The following is an 18,315-nucleotide window of genomic DNA, read 5'->3' as shown; positions in this document are numbered from 1 at the left end:
GAGGGGCCAAATGGCTCAGTCCAGTGCCTTTCATTGTCTATAGCTATGACATAGGCAAGAACATTGACTCTCATTGGCTGGCGAGCAGATAAAGGTGGGCTCTCCCTGGCTGGCCAGCTTTAAGGGAAGTGGACAGCAGCCAGGGAAGAACCTTGTCCCTGGCTCTCCTGAGTGTGTCCGTTTAGACATTCACTAACAGCCCATAGAGAGTGGGTATTGGGCCCACAACCATTGAGACACACAAAGGAGACCTTGTGATCCATCTGTGAGTATCAAGCCTTTCCCAGGCTGATAGTGATACTGCCATGCTAAATCTTCTACGCAGGATATATACATTCTTTCAAAGGAATAACAAGTCTGAGGAAGCACCTGAAGAACAGCCTCAAGGTAATCCTCTTGGAGTTAGCCCTCATGTCTGCCACTCAACAGACTCCCCAGAAAGGTTCTCCTCCAACATGAGATGAGGTAGAGTGGGAAAGAACAGTGGGGAGGAGTCTGTCACCACCCTGAGTGGCTGTTGAGCTGAGGATGTCCCTGAGTTCATGAGAGTAAGGCCAATACTATACTGTGGCACAGGCTGCTTTGGTGGGACGGTGTTTGGACCCACTCACAGAACATGAGATAGAAGTGTGAATTGTGTTGTCAAGATGACTGTGCATCTTGCCCTTGAGCATTCCCCCAAGGAGGGAAATGGTTATTGTGTTATGGTCAGACAGGTGATGTTATGCGCTCATATCTATAGGGTTGCTTTATAGTGTTGCTTTGCTATGACACAACACTCCTATAAAACAACTTTTGAAGGAGAGTGTTTGCTTCCACACCACTGCTCATCATTGAAAGAAGTGAGAATTGGGACTCAAGCAGGGCAGGAACCTGGAGGCAGGAGCTGATGCAGAGACCATGGCTTGCTCAGGCTGCTCTTTTATAGAGCCCAAGACCACCCTCCCATCAAGCACTGATTAAGAAAATGCCTTACAGGTTTGCCTACAACCTGATCTTGTGGGGGCATTTTCTCAACTGAGGTTCCTTCCACTCTAATGACTCTAGTGTGTGCCACGTTGACATAAAAACAGACTATACACATGGTCAGAGCAGATTTTCTGTATACTGACTGGTTGCTTGCATTTGACATGAACCAGTCTAATCTTTGCTACCTGTTTAATAGAAAATTCAAAGCTGCAGTCTATCCAGGGAGTCGTGACCAGCTTGTGTACCAATTATGGATGGATTAATAAATCCATATTCTTCCACACTGATGTAGTCTGTGATAATGTGCCTCTGAGAATCGGAGTAAATGTCATCGGTCTTGTGGAAGAAGATGAAACAACTCATGTCCTCAATGCCATCAAGGTAACACTGAGTTTTTCCCAGAGTCTCTTAACCCAGTGGGATTTTGATTTCTCTCCTGGATAAGACCAACTCTAATGTAGGGTGAATTTAATCGGCTTGTTCTGATATGTGATTGCAGTATCATGTTTTTTTTTTCTTCTTCCCAAAAATATGTTTCAGTTGTCTTCAGTATTTAAACATGATGAATGATGACAATTATGTGAACTTATATAATCTACAAATTCCACTAATAGGAAAAGGCTATTTTCTCCTCTACGAATACAATTAGAAGTAGTATGGTAAACATAATGAACTTTATACTGTTTTATAAAATATTCAAGTTGTATTTACTGTGTAACAAAGATCTGTTGTAGACTTTGTAACTGTTAATTCTAGAAACATAATCAGCTAAGGTATTTACATATCAATGACTATTCTCAGATAAAGTATGGCTATACTCTGCTAATGTATAGCCTTAGGCATAGGCAACAGGAAAGTCTTTTTGTCAGTACTGATATGCAAGGTACATTTATTATTATCATTATTATTATTGGAAAATTACTAGAAAGTTGAGAACTGAAAATCAGAGTCATGATTTGTTTTTGGTTTGAATTTATTCAGAATTCCTTAAATACTTAAAGTGTAAGAAAAGCAGACAGTCCTGATAAGACCTGATATGCTAGGGTCATGTGGAAGTGGAGGATGACCTCCCCTAACAGTGATCTGGGGAAAAGTCTTGGACGAAAGTGGGAGGGATTGCAGGATTGAAAGGGTACATGGGACAGGGTACAGCTGGGATTGAAAGTGAATAATCTGTAATAAATTTTAAATTAAAACAAACAAACAAACAACAAATAAAACAAACAGAAAACAACACAAAACAAAAAACAAACATACAAAAAAAGGCAATTTTGCACTTTTCATTGGTATGACCCATCATAGTTCTTTGTTAGTTAAGAAAAAGTTCTTTATTAAGAAAAGAGTGTATGTAACCTATTATATAACCAATACCCTTTTTTCTTGTTATTGTGTATAATTTCCTTATCCTGTAAGCATATTGTTTGCATCTATCTCTTGGTTAGAGCAAGAAATGTTAAGTTACAGTCAACTCATGAATGACATCGTGGTACATGTCTTTAATTATACCATTAGTAGGCAAGGGCATATAGAACCTATATAAGTTCAAACCCAGAAGGTTTACATAATAAGTTCATGTCATCCAGGGCTACAATATAAGACCTTGTTTTGGATAAACAATCTCAGGGAAATTTTCTGTTTTAGATATAAGTTTTATGTGACAGTCTTACTCTATACATCACATGGCCTCAAATTAACGATGACCCCTTGCCTAGCATCAAACTTGCAGCCTCTGATTCTTAAGTGTTGGAATTACCGGCCTCAAATACTGTAACCTATTTCTTTCAGAGAGCTATACATGTCATATAAACAGTCAGTCTGGATTTGACATATGGGTGCTAACAGAAGGAAGCACCATGATTCGGACTGTCCACTTCACTCTATTTGGTTGAGGGGACAAACTGTATCTTGGAGCCTTCCTTGGTCTTAGACTCTATCTGCACTCTTTGCTTTGATTGTTGGCGATATTTCTGTGGTGAAAAAAATGACAACTGGGAGAATGGAGATTTGCCAGTAAAACTCAGAAATGAGTTAGGGTCCAGTGTGCCTGTGGGTTAGTGTAGACTCAGGATGCAGAAGGGTCAGAGTTTGTGATGCTCATTCCCCTGCATTCTGACATAAGTGATGGTGAACAGTCAGACAGTAGTCAAGCTCCTGTCTTCTCAGTGCAAGCAATCCTGGGAGAAGGACCCTCCCATCTGTACAAATAACTATCTAGTAGTACACCAAGTGAGAGGTAGAAATGGAAAATATTTAGGTTTTGAAAAGACATGCAACAGCCTTTGGTATCAGTGACTCCAGCTTCCATGAGGGATCTTAGAACAAGAGCTAACATCACTCTTCTCCCTCTACGCATAATGAGTGCATCCAAACTAAGTACCATGTGATGAGTTATGCAGCTCACAAATTGTTCCTCATTTCCCAATGGTGTTCTGCTGCCCTTTTGTGTGTCTTCCTGTGATATTTCAATAGCATGCATATTGCTCACTTTTGCTTTTCAAACAGGCAGCCAGCCACTGTTTCTGGATAATGGAATTATGCAGTATGGATTGTAGTTGATGGTTTTCTGCTCTGTGATCATGTGGATATTCTCTTTCCACATAAAGAACATACATTGATTGTTTAAAGAAGGACAGTTCACAAGAAAACTACCTCCAATAAGGGTCATTATCTTTGGCAATCCAGGAACATATTATCCTTCCAGACTGTAGGTAAATGGAGCCAGCATTGCATGACTTGTCTTCTCAGTCTCTTCTGGGTTACTTCTTCCCGTGCATTGCCAGCTCCTGTACCCAGTCCACATAGGGCTTAGCATGCTTTCCTCCATTCTTCAAAACTGTGCTGCTTATTCTTGTCTCTGTCAACTTATTTCTGCTCCATTCCTGTCTGCCAGGTAATGCAGACAGGAATATACCTTCCAATGTACCTCCTTCCGATGTACCTCAAAGCTCATTTCCTCCAATTACCCCACCCCATGTCACTCTAGCAATTTCTTCTGCATAAATGTGCAAATTGGTTCTGTAATTTGAGTTACAGCCACGATTACAAGTTGTTCAGATGTAGATATTTAAATGTATTTTACACTGTTGAATTTTGAGTTTCAAGAAAGCAAGAGCCCTGTATTCCTAAGGTCAGAAGGTAAGTTTGTGAGTGAGTTAAACAAAAGTGTGAAGTTCACATTTGCAAGGCAATTAGTAGTCCATGGAGCAAGAACACAGAATTTATGCCATCCTCTCAGGTCCATAGCATATCTTTAATAGAAAATGTTTAGTAGTATTTCATTGTGTAAAAATACCAAAATTTCTGATAAAACAGGGTCAGATGAAAGGGGAGTGGGGCCTCCCCAATTAGTGGACTTGGAAAGGGGCAGGGAGCATATGAGGGAGAGAGGGAGGGAGGGATTGGGAGGGAATGAAGGAGCGGGATACAATTGGGATACTGAATTAATAAAATGTAAGTAATAATAAAAAAGTAAGAAAGAAAGAGAAAGAAAGACAGACAGACAGACAGAAAGAAAGAAAGAAAGAAAGAAAGAAAGAAAGAAAGAAAGAAAGCAGAAAATGCTTGTTGGAGGTTTGAGAAGAGGTGTTTAAATGCTTTCTGCAGCAGGAGGACTGTTTGGTATGAATAAAAAAGTCCATTGTCTCTGACACAAGACTATGTCCTGTAAGTATCCTCAAAATTGCGAAAGATCAACCCACTAAAACGTGTTGTTTTGATGGTTACTCTGTGGTAAGTGTACAGACTCCTGCATATAATTGTGGGTTTTTTTTGTTTGTTTGTTTGTTTTTACCTACAGCTACTGTCTCCTTCTCTTATAGGTGAAAATTATGAACAATCCAGTTGACTCTAAGGATCTATCAAAACTCGGCAAGAGATTTTGTATTAAATATGTCACTCACGTAATGCAGGACAACATCTACGTTAGCAATGGTGTTTCTTTTCCTATACACCTGTTTTCTGGAGGTAGGATTTATAGCTTTAACAACACTGGGCAAGGAATATAGGTATTGGGCTTGGGTTAGAACCTCTTGAGAGTGTGGGGAGTGTCCTTGAAATTGAAAGTAAGATACAATTAATGGGAAAAGGGCAATACTTTAAACATCACCTAGAGAAACTGCCCCCTGTGAATGTTATCATCATGTGTCCATGTGGTTTTCACTAATTAATTTATTTATTTGGCTATTTTTTATTTAATTTGTGGCATAGGCTTTGTCAAAGTTACCTGAAACAAACATGTGTGAGGATTGTTCATGACATTAGAAAACCCTTCCCTTGCCCTTCTGAGTGTTGAGATCATAGTCTTTTTGCCAGTATATCAGAATGCATTCAAAATCAAATCAGTGAGAGCATCACACATATATAAAAGATTTACCTTGAAAATACTTTCATCACTTCAAAACAAAGGTGCAGACAGGTCTCTTTTTCTTTGTGTACTCTTTCCAGAATACTCAAGAGACAGGTTCTAATATTTTGCCCCAGACCAGGTACCAAGTTTCAAACATGTGATTGTGATATGTACCTAGCTACCATACTCAAAAAAGATATCAGTGTGACCCCTTGAGTAAATCCAGTGCTCCTAGCCATAACTTCCATTCTCCAGAAAAACTCATGTCATTATCAATGCCTGACAAATCATTAGAGATACCCATCATTAAAAGGGCCTAAGCTGTCCCTCTATAAGTAAGCTATGTGAGAAGTCTAAGGCTTTGGAAAAGTTACCCTACATGCAAGAAATGTTGGTCAGCATATTGCTGTGACAAAGGGCCTTTGGAAATGGGATGTGACCCTAGTGCAATTCTTACACTTCTAACTTTGTTGACTGTTTCAGCATTCAGGCCTTTCAAGGGAGATTTGGTGCTGGTGGCCTATTCCATGATCGCAGGAACTTCAGATATCAACATTCAATCTGTGCGGCCACTTAGCTCTCAGAATATGCAAAGGGTAAGTTACTTCATAAGTAGGTGGCTGCCTACCAATCCTTACTGATTCCTTTCTCATCCAGGTCTTTGTTTGTTATGAGTGGCAGTATATCCATTGCCAAAGTGCATGTACTGAAATACACATTTGTTCACTGACTGAAAAGGAAATAAGCAGAAAGTTGTGTAGAACATACACATACTCAATTCCTAAGCTGTGAGCTTTACTTGGCATTAGGCTGTTCTGTGGACAATAGTTAGAAGAGTGTCTTGGCTATAAGGCAATAGTGGGGAAACCCTGAGTGTGGTGGGTTTGAGGTGTTCAGCATGCGAATGAAGGCAATCAAGAATTTGGTCAGTAAGGCCTGAGATGAGATGTAAAACCAGGGGAGCAGAGTGTGAGCACACATTGGGCAGCATGAAGGGCAGACACCCAGGACCACTCCTGTTTCCCTAGTTTAATCAGAGAGTGGGGGTATGGTGACTCAGATGTCTTGACTCAGTAATCAAGCATTTCCTGTGTGTCAAGGATCAGAGCCATGATAGTGTGACATACCTGCTGTTTGGATCTGAGGGGCTGTGGAGGGCCATCTGTGGAGGATTATCCATCTGAATGTTCATTGTCATCATTTTTCATTATAGGTCTGTATTACCAGACTCGATGGAAGAACTGGAGTCGTGGAACCTTGTATGTTTTTTAGTCTGGATTCTCTCCATACTCTTCCTGGTTATACACCTGCGTTATATGACATAGTTAACGTGATTGCAGTAGATAGCATCCATCTACACTATTCTTGGAGAGTGGTGTCTATGATTCCCATTGACCGATTGTATTAACCCATCCTTATCAATCTTTTCCACTCTTACTACTGGGTGTTACTCCCTTGTGAAATAAAGTAGTATGGCTGAGAACAGAAAAGGTAAATGAATTCAAGCCTTTTTTTTTTTTAAAGGATTCTTGGTTTATTTGTTTGTTTGCTCTTTTTTTGTGAAATTTTTCATGACATAGGCTTCTTTTGAATGATGTCCTGTCATTTCAATATGTGCCCCATTGTGTCTTGAATGTAGCTGAAACCAATTGCATTCAGGTCTAATTCATTATTGTCCGTATGCAAGAGTATATTCTCTGCCATGGAACCTCAAATGTGTTGAGTCTTTTTGAAATCACCCAGCTGTTAGAATAGTTTTTGGTTACCTCCATGAATAGTCCTTGGTTGGAGTATGAGTCTCTGGGAAGTTCCCTGTGTTCAAATTTTCTTTTTCTGTTGCTCTCCTTGTGGAGAACATAGAACCCTGATAATGCAGCCACTTCTGATGAGAACTGATAGACTAAGACCAGAAAGAAAGAGAGAAGGACCTCCCCTATGAGTGGACTTGGGGAGGGGCATGCATGCAGAAAGGAGAGAGAGGGTTGGGCAGGGAGGGGAGTAGAGACTGTCTTATGGGGGGGGGTACAAAATGAATAAAGTGTAATTATTAAAAGTTAAATAAAAAATTTAAAAAAGAATAGTTTTTGGTAAACATTAGGGGCAGATCTCTAAAGAATCTTGTAAACAACGTCCTGGCACAGTACTATTCCTTTGCTATAGTTTCAATAGTAGGGATTAAGTTTCTCAACAATCTATTAGAAATTCATTTGTTCACTGAAATGCGAATGCTAGCATGTGCTAAAATATGCTCTGTGATGGAATTCATGGGATAGGAGTAACTTTTATTAGATATGAATCCTGTGGAAATTTCAAAGCTTGAAGTCCATATTGATTTTCCAAAGGTAAAGGGCATCAGAATACTCACATCTGCACTCCATGAATTTTCTCCTCTCTCTTTCATGACATATGAGTGCATCCATGGAGCAGTGGCATTTGAGCCTTGAATATCACTGGGAAGGAGTACCTGTCTTCACCCCTCCTGTACTGTCTACAAGCCAGGACTCCAGTAAACAGTTTGATGTTTGTGCAAGGTTAAACATAAAGGTGAAACAACTAAGAGGAAATGAAAATTTAAAATAATTGCCATGTAGTGTCTGGAAGACACTGCTGAGTTTTCCAAGAAAACAAATGTTACCAGGCCACCTCAAATCCATTGCTGACCCTCCCCAAAAAACACCTGGTTTTGCTTTGGCTTGAGTGAGTGCCTGGCCATCTATCTGTGTGTTAGTGATTGAATGCAAGCACTGCAAGTGTGGCCTAAGGAGTTAATTAGGTTTCTTGATTTTTTTATTTTTTATTTTTTCTACAAAACCAAAACAACAACAAACATTTCGCATGAGAAATTTCCAATCATTGAAGTTGACGTGCACTGTGGATTCTCACTTGTTCCAACACTGGGGAAGCTCTGGCAGGTCTTTCATAGTTGGAGAGGTCTGGTATGGCTGCTGTTTTCTTCAGTACAGTAATCTTCTTTTCATTGTTAGTGCTCCTAGGTTGTTCACATTAATCTTTTACTCATTCAAGTCACATAATTTTTCTCCTAAAATGAGGACCACCATCTCTAAGCTCTTTTTTATTTTTTAATTATTTATTAATTACACTTTATTCACTTTGTATCCCCCCTGTGTTTCCCTCCCTCCTCCCATCCCAATCCCTCCCTTCCTCCATCCTCTACATGCATGCTCCTCCCCAAGTTCACTGATAGGGGAGGTCTTTTTTTCCTTCCTTCTGATCCTAGTCAATTAGGTCACATCAGGAGTGGCTGCAGTGTCTTCTGTGGCCTGGTAATGCTGCTTCCCCCTCAGGGGGAGGTAATTAAAGAGCAGGCCAATCATTTCATGTCAGAGACAGTCCCTGTTCCTTTTATAATGGAACCCACTTGGATACTGAACTGCCATGGGCTACATCTGTGAAGGGGTCTCAGGTTTTCTCCATGCATAGTCCTTGGTTGGAGTATCGGTCTCACGAAAGACCCCTGTGCTCAGATATTTTGGTTCTGTTGCTCTCCTTGTGGAGTTCCTGTCCTCTCCAGATCTTACTATTTCCTCCTTTTTTCCTAAGATTACCTGCACTCTGCCCAAAGGTTGCCCATAAGTCTCAGCATCTGCTTTGATAGTCTGCAGGGCAGAGCCTTTTAGAGGCCCTCTGTGTCAGGCTTCTGATTTGTTCCCTATTTTCTCCTTCTTCTGATGTCCATCTCCTTTGCCTTTCTGGATAGGGATTGAACATTTTAGCAAGAGTCCTCCCTCCTGATTAATTTCTTTAGGTGTACAGATTTTAGTAGGTTTATCCTATATCATATGTCTATATGAGTGAGTATATACCATGTGCATCTTTCTGCTTCTGGGATAGCTCACTCAGGATGATCTTTTCCAGTTCCCACCATTTACCTGCAAATTTCATGATTTCCTTGTTTTTTATTGCTGAGTAATATTCCATTGTGTTGATATACCACAATTTGTGCATCCATTCCTCCACTGAAGGGCATCTGGGCTGTTTCCAGCTTTTGGCTATTACAAATAAGGCTGCTACAAACATGGATGAGCAAATGTCCTTATTGTGTACTTGAGCCTCTTTTGGGTATATGCCTAGGAGAGGTATAGCTGGATCTTGAGGAAGAGCTATTCCTAGTTTTCTGAGAAAGTGCCAGATTGCTTTCTAGAGTGGTTGTACAATCTCTAAACTCTTACCCCTTCAATGCATGCTATGGTTTCAGGAAGAATATGGAGATTTGCACTCTCCAAAGAAGACTGTGCATTCACAGTGAGATTGACTGGCCCTCCTATGAAGTGGGATGGCCATTAGCAAGTTCCTGGGCCTTGTCTGTTGCAAAGTCAGTTTGGCTCAAGTTCTCAGGATCCACCCAGGCACCCTGACCAGTTACCTTATATTGATCAATGGTTGAAACCTGTTTAAAACTCACCCACTTCAGATTTGTGCTTCAAAAGATTATCATACTGTTTTGGTTGTTAAATTTTCCATCTCCACCTCCCTCTTGAGTGTCATGCCCGTTTCAGAAGTCAGGGACCCTCTGCTGATCACCTCACCCCCATTGTTCCTAGAGCCCACATTCATCTCTATCATCTGTAACTTCTCCATCTCCTCCAGATTCTTCCTCCATCCCCCAGTCTAAGGCCCCTCTGTACCATTTCATCCCACTCTTTCCTCCTCTGCTCCTTACTCCCATCCTAAATTTTTTCACTTCCCCCTCTCGATTGTATTGTGTTCAATTCCCTTATCTCTCTGTGAGCATCACTATCCCTCCTGATGGGGATATGCAATTTTCCCCAACTTCCTCTACTTCCTTCACTGCCCTTGGTTTCTCACTTTAAAAGCCCATGAGGCTCTGGACCTTACACATGTCTGGACATTTGTTTTACCATTGTCGTAAAACCCACTACCTACTGGGGCAGGGGGATATCACTAGTATATGTTCCTTCCTCTACTTCTGATCTGTATAACTGGAGGACCTCCTTTTTGGATAAGCCTCAAATCCTAACTATCCCCCTGTTTGATGTATCCCTCTATGATTTACTCCATCAAAGTAACTCTTTTGTCAGACATATTTCTACATACAGGGTAGGGTGCTTGCTATAAAGATTAATATTGAAATGTATCATGTGCAAAGTACTAGGGTGAGTGGTAGGAAATTTTTTCGTAGGAGGTGTATGAGTTGGTTATATTGGAATCCGGGGTAAGATGCTCGAATTCATAAAAATAGGATGGTTAAGAATAGTGTTTTTAATATGAAATTAGTAGTGTAAATTTCTGGAAGAGTGATGTTTTGGAATGGGCCCAGGAAAATGATTGATGAGATGGCATTTGTTAGGATAATGCTGGTGTATTCAGCTATAAAGAATAGAGCGAATGGTCCGGCAGCATATTCAACATTAAACCCTGAGATTAATTCTGATTCTCCTTCTGTTAAGTCGAATGGCTTTGATTTGTTTCTGCTAGGGTTGAGATAAATCATATTATGGCTATGAGTCATGCTGGGAAAATAAGTCATGTTGCTTCTTGGGTGATAATTAGGGTTTGTAGGGAGAGGGATCCGCTTATTAGAAATGTGGAATTGCCATTACACACAGTTGTGAACTGACAGGATTCTACCGCAGAAGGCATCTGAAAGACCCTACCAAGCAGCGTTTCAAAACAGATACTAAGACTCATAACCAAACCTTCGGCAGAAGGGGAGTTAGTATGACGGGGAAAGGATAGGAGCCCCACAAGGACTAAATATATCTGGGTACAGGGTTTTTTTTTTCTGAAACTGTTTCTCCAACCAAGCACCATCAATGGATATAACCTAGAACTTTTACTTGGACGAAGCTCGTGGTAGCTCAATACCCAATTGGTTTCCCATAGTAAGGGGATCAGGGACTATCTCTGACAGGAACTCAATGGCAGGCTCTTTGACCTCCCCACCCCCCAAGGGAGGAGCAGTCCTGCTAGGCCACAGAGGAGGACTTTGCAGCCAGCCCTGAAGATACCTGATAAAACAGGGCCAGACAAAAGGGGAGGAGGTCCTCCCCAATCAGTGGACTTGGAAAGGGGCAAGGAGGAGATGAGAAAGGGAGGGAGGGATTGGGAGGGAATAAGGGAGCGGGATACAGAGTTAATAAAATGTAACTAATAATAATAAACAATAAAAAAGAAACAAACAAAAAAAAAAGAAATGTGGAAAGCAGGATGATGGCTATGGTTACTTCATAGGAGATTGGGCTACTGCTCGAAGGGCTCCAAATAGGGTGTATTTTGAATTTGAAGCTCATCCTGATCATAGAATTAAACAGACTGAAAAGCTGGATATGGCTAGGATAAAAAGTATTCCTAGGTTTAGGTTGATTAGTGGGTGAGGTAAAGGAATTGGGATTCATAAGCTTAACGCTAGTGTTAAAGATACTGTGAGTGCGATTATCAATAGAGAGGTTGAGGTTCCTAATGGTCATAAGGGCTCTTTAATGAATAGTTTTATAGTGTCTGCAAATGGTTGTAGTATTCCGTAAGGTCCTACTATGTTTGGTCCTTTTTGAATATATAGACTAGGATTTTTCATTCTCCTAGTGTTAGGAATGCTATAGTGATGAGAATTGAAATAAGGAATAGGAGAATGTTTATTAAATGCACTATTAGAGAGAGGGTTTGAAACTTTATAAATAAGGTTTTAAGTCTTATGCATTAGCCTGGTTCTGCCACTCTAATCATCTTGTCTAGATATGGGTTTAGACTTAATTACTAAATTTAGATGGATTTATTAATTAATTTAAGAGCTCTATTTTCTAGTTGCCTCTTGTCCTTTCATACTGGGAGAAATTGTTAATAGATAGAAACTGGATTACTTCGGTCTGAACTCAGATCACGTAGGATTTTAATCGTTGAACAAACGAATCATTAATAGCTGCTGCACCATTGGGACATCCTGATCCAACATCGAGGTCATAAACCCTGTTTCTGATATGAACTCTTAAACAGGATTGCACTGTTATCCCTAGGGTAATTTGGTTCATCAACCAAGTGATGGGTCAATTATGATTAGGGTGTTTATTTTGACCCATCAGTCTTAATTACAATCTTTCAGAGGTTTTTTATTCTCCAAGGCCACCCCAACACAAATCATTAATTTAGTTTTCGGTTTTTGTTTCATTAGATTGTGAGTTGTTGAAATTAAATTAATAAATTTACGCTCCATAGGATCTTCTCGTCTTGTTTTGTTTTTCCTGCCTTTTCACGGGAAGGTCAGTTTCACAGATAAGAAATAAGAGACAGTTAAATGCTCCTTTAGCTGTTCATTCTAGTCCTGGTCAGAATACAGCGGCCATTTAACCTTAGTCACTGGGCAGGCAATGCCTCTAATACTTGGAATGCTAGAGGTGATGTTTTTGGTAAACAGGAAGGGTTTTTGTTTGCCTAGTTACTTTTATTTCTTTTTATCTTTCCTTTGTAGCACTCCTGTGACGGACTAACATTTAAATATATATATATATATTTATATGTATTGATTTATATATATTTTTATATATTCAATATATATTTATATATAATCAATATATATTTATATAATATATGTAAAATAGATAATCAATATATATATTTATATATATTGATTATATAGTTGATTAGTTAACAATGGTTATCTGGGTTGTTATACGCTTGTGCTTGGAGAATTAAATTCTTGTTACTCATGTCAACATTGTCTCATCCATAAGTTTATTGATTGACACAATTTAAATTATAGGAATTGTTATCTTTTGGGGGGATTAAATTTTTGTGTATTTTGAGCTTAAATGCTTTCTTTATTGGCAGCTGCTTTTAGGCTAACTATGGTTTTTATTTATCGTTTATTCACTATTAAAGGCTGTATCCTTTGCTTAAAGAGCTGTACCTTTTTAGGCTATATTTTAACTTTACATTGAGATTTCCTGTGGTAAGCTTAAAGTTTAACTAAAATTCGTTGTTGGGTAACCAGCTATCACCAAGCTCGTTAGGCTTTTCACCTCTACCTAAAAATCTTCTCATCATTTTGCTACATGGACGGGTTCATTCATAAAATTGTTCTTAGGTAGCTCATTTGGTTTTGGGGGTTCTAGCTAAAGTTCTCTTAGTTAGTGTATTTCTAATTGACTCTTAATGCAAAAGGTACAAGGGAAAATCTTTGCTTATTTTTACTATGAAGATTTCTTTCATCTTTCCCTTGCGGTACTTTTTCTATAGCTTCTATGTAAAATTTCTTTCTCTAATACTTTAATTAGGCTGAATGGTTTGGTTTATGGGTAAAGTTATGGTTATATTTTTTTCTTAATAGAGCTAGGTTTAGTTCAAAGTTTTCATGTTCATGAATTCTTCTGGGTGTAGGCCAGATGCTTTAAATTTAAGCTACACTGTGATTGATCCAAGCACACTTTCCAGTATGCTTACCTTGTTACGACTTACCTCTTCTTATAAATTGTTTATGTAAAATTATGTATTTATATTTACTTGTTATTTGAAGAGGGTGATGGGCGGTATGTGCATGCTTCATGGCTCAATTCAATTAAGCTCTCTATTCTTAATTTACTACTAAATCCTCCCTGATCTTTTAAGTTTCATAAAAGACATCGTGATGTTCTTTTTAAGAAAATGTAGCCCATTACTTTCCAACTCATAGGGTACACCTTGACCTAAAGTTTTCATGTTTGTTCTTTCGCTTACTTGCATTCCTTTTCTAGGGTTTACAGAAGATGGCGGTATATAAACTGATTTAGCAAGAGGTGGTAAGGTGGAACGGGGTTTATTGATTATAGAACAGGCTCCTCTAGATGGATATAAAGCACCGCCAAGTCCTTTGAGTTTTAAGCAATGGCTAATAGTTCTCTGGCAAATAATTTTGTTAAGGAAATTATTTATGTTTAAGGCTAAGCATAGTGGGGTATCTAATCCCAGTTTGGATCTTAGCTATCACGTATGAATATATTAGAATTACCTTCGTGGGTAAATTTAGGTCCTAATGATGAACTTCTGCACATTTATTTGGTTTCAATTCTATTATAATATTGAAATAACATGTTTTACACCTAAGGGTAGTTAGTTTGAGTTAATCTTATGACCGCGGTGGTTGGCACGAAATTTACCAGCACTTGAAGGTATAGCTTAGTCAAACTTTCGTTTATTGCTAAATTTTTATCAATGCTGAATCCCGTGGGGGTGTGGCTGGGCAAAATGTCTTTAGGTATTTATATGTGCTTGATAGTGTCTCCGTAGGTTTGAAAATAAATTCTAAGGGATTAGGCACAGGTTCATGGAGATTTGCATGTGTAAACTTACCTAGAATTAACTATAAGGCCAGGACCAAACCTTTATGTTTATGGGATTAAAAAGTCCGTCTAAGCATTTTCAGTTCTTTGCTTTAATATTAAGCTACATTAACAGGCATGTAAGTGTACATGCCTTTAAAAATTGTAAGTGTAGAATTAATAATAAGTTAATATTTACTAATGTTATTAAATTAGTATTACTGAAGTGAAAGTTGTAAATGTGAATTTTCCAGTAAAGAAAAATTTAAGTGGGAAATTGCTTAGTTAGAATTTTTAAAAATTTTTACTAAAACTTAAAAATAAGTCTTGTCTTAGGGGTTTGTCAAGAAGGGGGAGTAAGTTTGTTGGATAAATTGATTAATATTAATGTCTAAAAATCATTAAGTAATATGTCTTGAAATCAGTAAGTATAATATTGTCAGGAATTTGTTTATGCAGACGGATGATGCTTGAATAGAAAGTCCAGCTTTACTGTGAGCTGAGGACACCACGCCTCTGACTGCGATGTTGAATCATAGCATCCAAAAAAGAAAAAATAACAAATGCATTGAATCTCAGTTATGTTGGTCCTGGGCTGATTAGACCCGATACCATCGAGATGTCTTATTTAAGGGGAACGAGTGGGTGATTAAACATTCTATGGCCCTGAAGTAAGAACCAGATGTCTGATAAAGTTTCAGTGTAGCTACCCCTAAGTTTAATGGGCCTAGAGCAAGAAGAGGGATACTGGTGGGCAGGTTGTTGATTTCACAGAGGATGGTGGATATATAAACCACATGGGGTGGGGGATACCCATTTGGAAAAGTAGGGTTATCACTTAATGGAGTATGGACGATTTACAGTAATAATTGATGAGTATTAACGTTTTTGTTTTTATTATTAGATATGTTGATTAAAATAGTTAATTGATATGTAAGTATTGTTTTTATTACATTAATGTATTATACTTGCTTATATGCTAGTGGGAAATAATTTAATGTACGATATACATATAAAAAGTATTGTGTACTAGATACTATTATGTACTAAAAAAATTTCAAGAAGTAGTTTAAGGGGGCTGGAGAGATGGCTCAGAGGATAAGAGCACTGATTGCTCTTCCCAAAGGTCCTGAGTTCAATTCCCAGCAACCACATGGTGGCTCACAACCATATAAACATGAAATCTGGTTCTCTCTTCTGGCATGCAAGTGTACATGCTAACACACATTGCATAAGTAATAAATAAATTTAAAAAAAAAAGTAGTTTAAGCATAATGTCGGCTTTTGGTGTTGATAGCAGAGGGTGCCACCCTTCCTTCTTGATGTCTTGAGAAGATAGTTTCTTCATTCTTGATTTACAAGACTAAAGTAGTAGTTATATTATCAGGACATAGATTGTATCATTTTAATATATTATCTTCAATAATTCCTGCAATTGGTAGGGAGATTAGAATAATTGAGAAATAACTGATTGAAGCTAGTTGGCCAATGATAATGAAAGGGTGTTCTACTGGTAGACCTCCAATTCATGTAAGGATCAGGAGATTAGCTACTACAATTCAATATAATATTTGAGAGATTGGTCGGAATATGAGACTTCGTTGTTTTGATGTGTGGATTAGTGGTAAAATTATTAAAATGAGGATTGAAAGTACTAGAGCTAGGACACCTCCTAATTTGTTAGGGATTGAGCGAAGGATAGTGTAGGCAAATAAGAAGTATCATTCAGGTTTAATGTGGGGTGCGGTGTTTAGTGGGTTGGCTGGTGTATAGTTGTCTGGGTCTCCGGAGAGTCAAGAGAGAAAAGCACTATGAGTATGAAGAATAAGATTAATATAATTACACCTAAGAAGTCTTTGACTGTGTAGTATGGATGGAAGGGGATCTTATCTGCATTTGAGTTGATGCCCATTGGATTATTAGATCCAGTTTCGTGTAGAAATAAAAGGTGTACTAGGACCAGAGCAGTGATGATGAATGGTAGGATAAAGTGGAATGCGAAAAAACTTATCAGGGTGGCTTTGTCTACTGAGAATCCTTCTCAAATTCATTCTACAATTGTTGATCCGATGGATGGGATTGCTGAAAGTAAATTTGTAATGACTGTGGCTCTTCAGAAGGATATTTGCCCTCATGGTAATACATAGCCTATAAATGCTGTGGCTATTACGGCAAATAGAAGGATTACTCTGATGTTTCATGTTTCGGTGAAAATATAAGATCCATAGTAGATTCCTCATCCGATGTGGATGAATAGGCAGATAAAGAATATTGAGGCTCCATTTGCATGTATATAACAAATTAATCATACGTAGTTTATGTCTCGGCTGATGTGTGATACTGATGAGAATGTTGTTGTGTCGGCTGTATATTGTATGGCTAAAAATAGGCCTGTGGCAATTTGGATAATTAAGCAGATTCCTAGTAATGATGCGAAGTTTCATCAAGATGAAATGTTAGGAGGGGTGGGGAGGTCAATGAATGAGTGGTTAACTATTTTTAATAGTAGGTGAGTTTTTCGGTTATTTATCATTAGTGTTCTTATAATTGAATAACAACGATGATTTTTCATGTCATTGGTCATAGTTTAATGCTATGTAAGAATAATGACTAATTACATATTTATTTTGAGTTTATTGTTCTTGACGGGTTGTATCGGGTTGGCTTTGAAGCCTTCTCCTATTTATGGTGGGTTAGTTTTAGTACTTAGTGGTTGTTTAGGTTGTCTAATTGTTTTAGGTTATGGTGGGCCTTTTTTAGGTTTGGCTGTTTTTGTTTTTGTTTTTTTTTTTTTTTTAATTATTTGGGAGGTCTGATGGCTGTTTTTGGTTATACTACTGATATGGCTTCTGAGGAATATCCGGAGACTTGAAGTTCTGATTGAATAACTTTTATGTCATTTGCTTTAAGGTTGTTAATGGAGTTAGCGGTGATTTGTGTGATGGGTAGTTATATGATGGTTGAGTTTGGAGTAGAAATTTATGGTAGAGATAATTGAGTGGTTTATAGGGTTGATGAAATGGGTTTTATTGGTGAGGAGGGTATTAGGGTAGCAGCTATGTATAGTTGTGTTGCTTGATTAATGGTTGTAGCTGGGTGATCATTATTTGTTGGAGTTTTTGATATTGTTAAAATTACTCGGGAAAATTAAATGAAAAGTAAGATGGGAATAATGTGAAATTAGGAATGGTAAAAATAAATTTTAATAAGGCCTTTTTGGTTGCTTATAATTTTTGACAGGTTTATGTTATAAGTGGAGATGAATTTTGGGATTAATTTTTCTAGTCAAATTAAATCAAGGAGATTTGTTGCTGTGTGAAAGCTTATATTGAGTGTTTTTATAGGAGTAAGTCGGTGTATGATTGTTGGGAAATATCCTAGTAGGGTTGAGAAGAGTGAAAGGTTTGATGGTTTTTGTTTGAGAAGTAGGTAGTAAAATTATTAGGTTCAAATGTTATAGTTAATCCCAGGATTGTAACAATTAGAGCTGAAAATTTGGCATATCAGGGTATTGTAAGGATTTGAATGTTGGATGGGGGTAGATTATGGAAAATGATAAACCCTGCTAAGGATACTTCCTAATGCTAGGCGCTTAATGGGGTTGATGAGTTTTGGGTTGTTTTTGTTTATAGTGATAAGTGGAGGAAATCATGGTTTAGTCATGGTAACAAAGTAAATGAGTATGCTGTAAATGGCTGTTATAGATGTGGCAATTAGTGTTATTAGAAGGGC

General features: G+C 38.2%; 1 protein-coding gene across 1 annotated transcript; it reads left to right on the top strand.

The window, feature by feature from the left end:
• Window positions 1-305: 305 nt before the first annotated feature.
• On the top strand, window positions 306-6,722 carry LOC110543680 (cancer/testis antigen 55-like). The gene is made up of 5 exons (XM_021629934.2): window positions 306-387; window positions 1,166-1,350; window positions 4,788-4,932; window positions 5,798-5,910; window positions 6,528-6,722. The coding sequence occupies exons 1-5, from the start codon at window positions 306-308 to the stop codon at window positions 6,720-6,722; spliced, it is 720 nt and encodes a 239-aa protein (XP_021485609.2).
• Window positions 6,723-18,315: the final 11,593 nt, after the last annotated feature.

The sequence above is a fragment of the Meriones unguiculatus genome, chromosome X (assembly GCF_030254825.1).
Source record: "Meriones unguiculatus strain TT.TT164.6M chromosome X, Bangor_MerUng_6.1, whole genome shotgun sequence".
In the NCBI taxonomy this organism is placed as follows: Eukaryota; Metazoa; Chordata; class Mammalia; order Rodentia; family Muridae; genus Meriones; species Meriones unguiculatus.
Note: the sequence above shows the minus strand (reverse complement) of the source record. Positions and strands in the feature narration are given on the sequence as shown.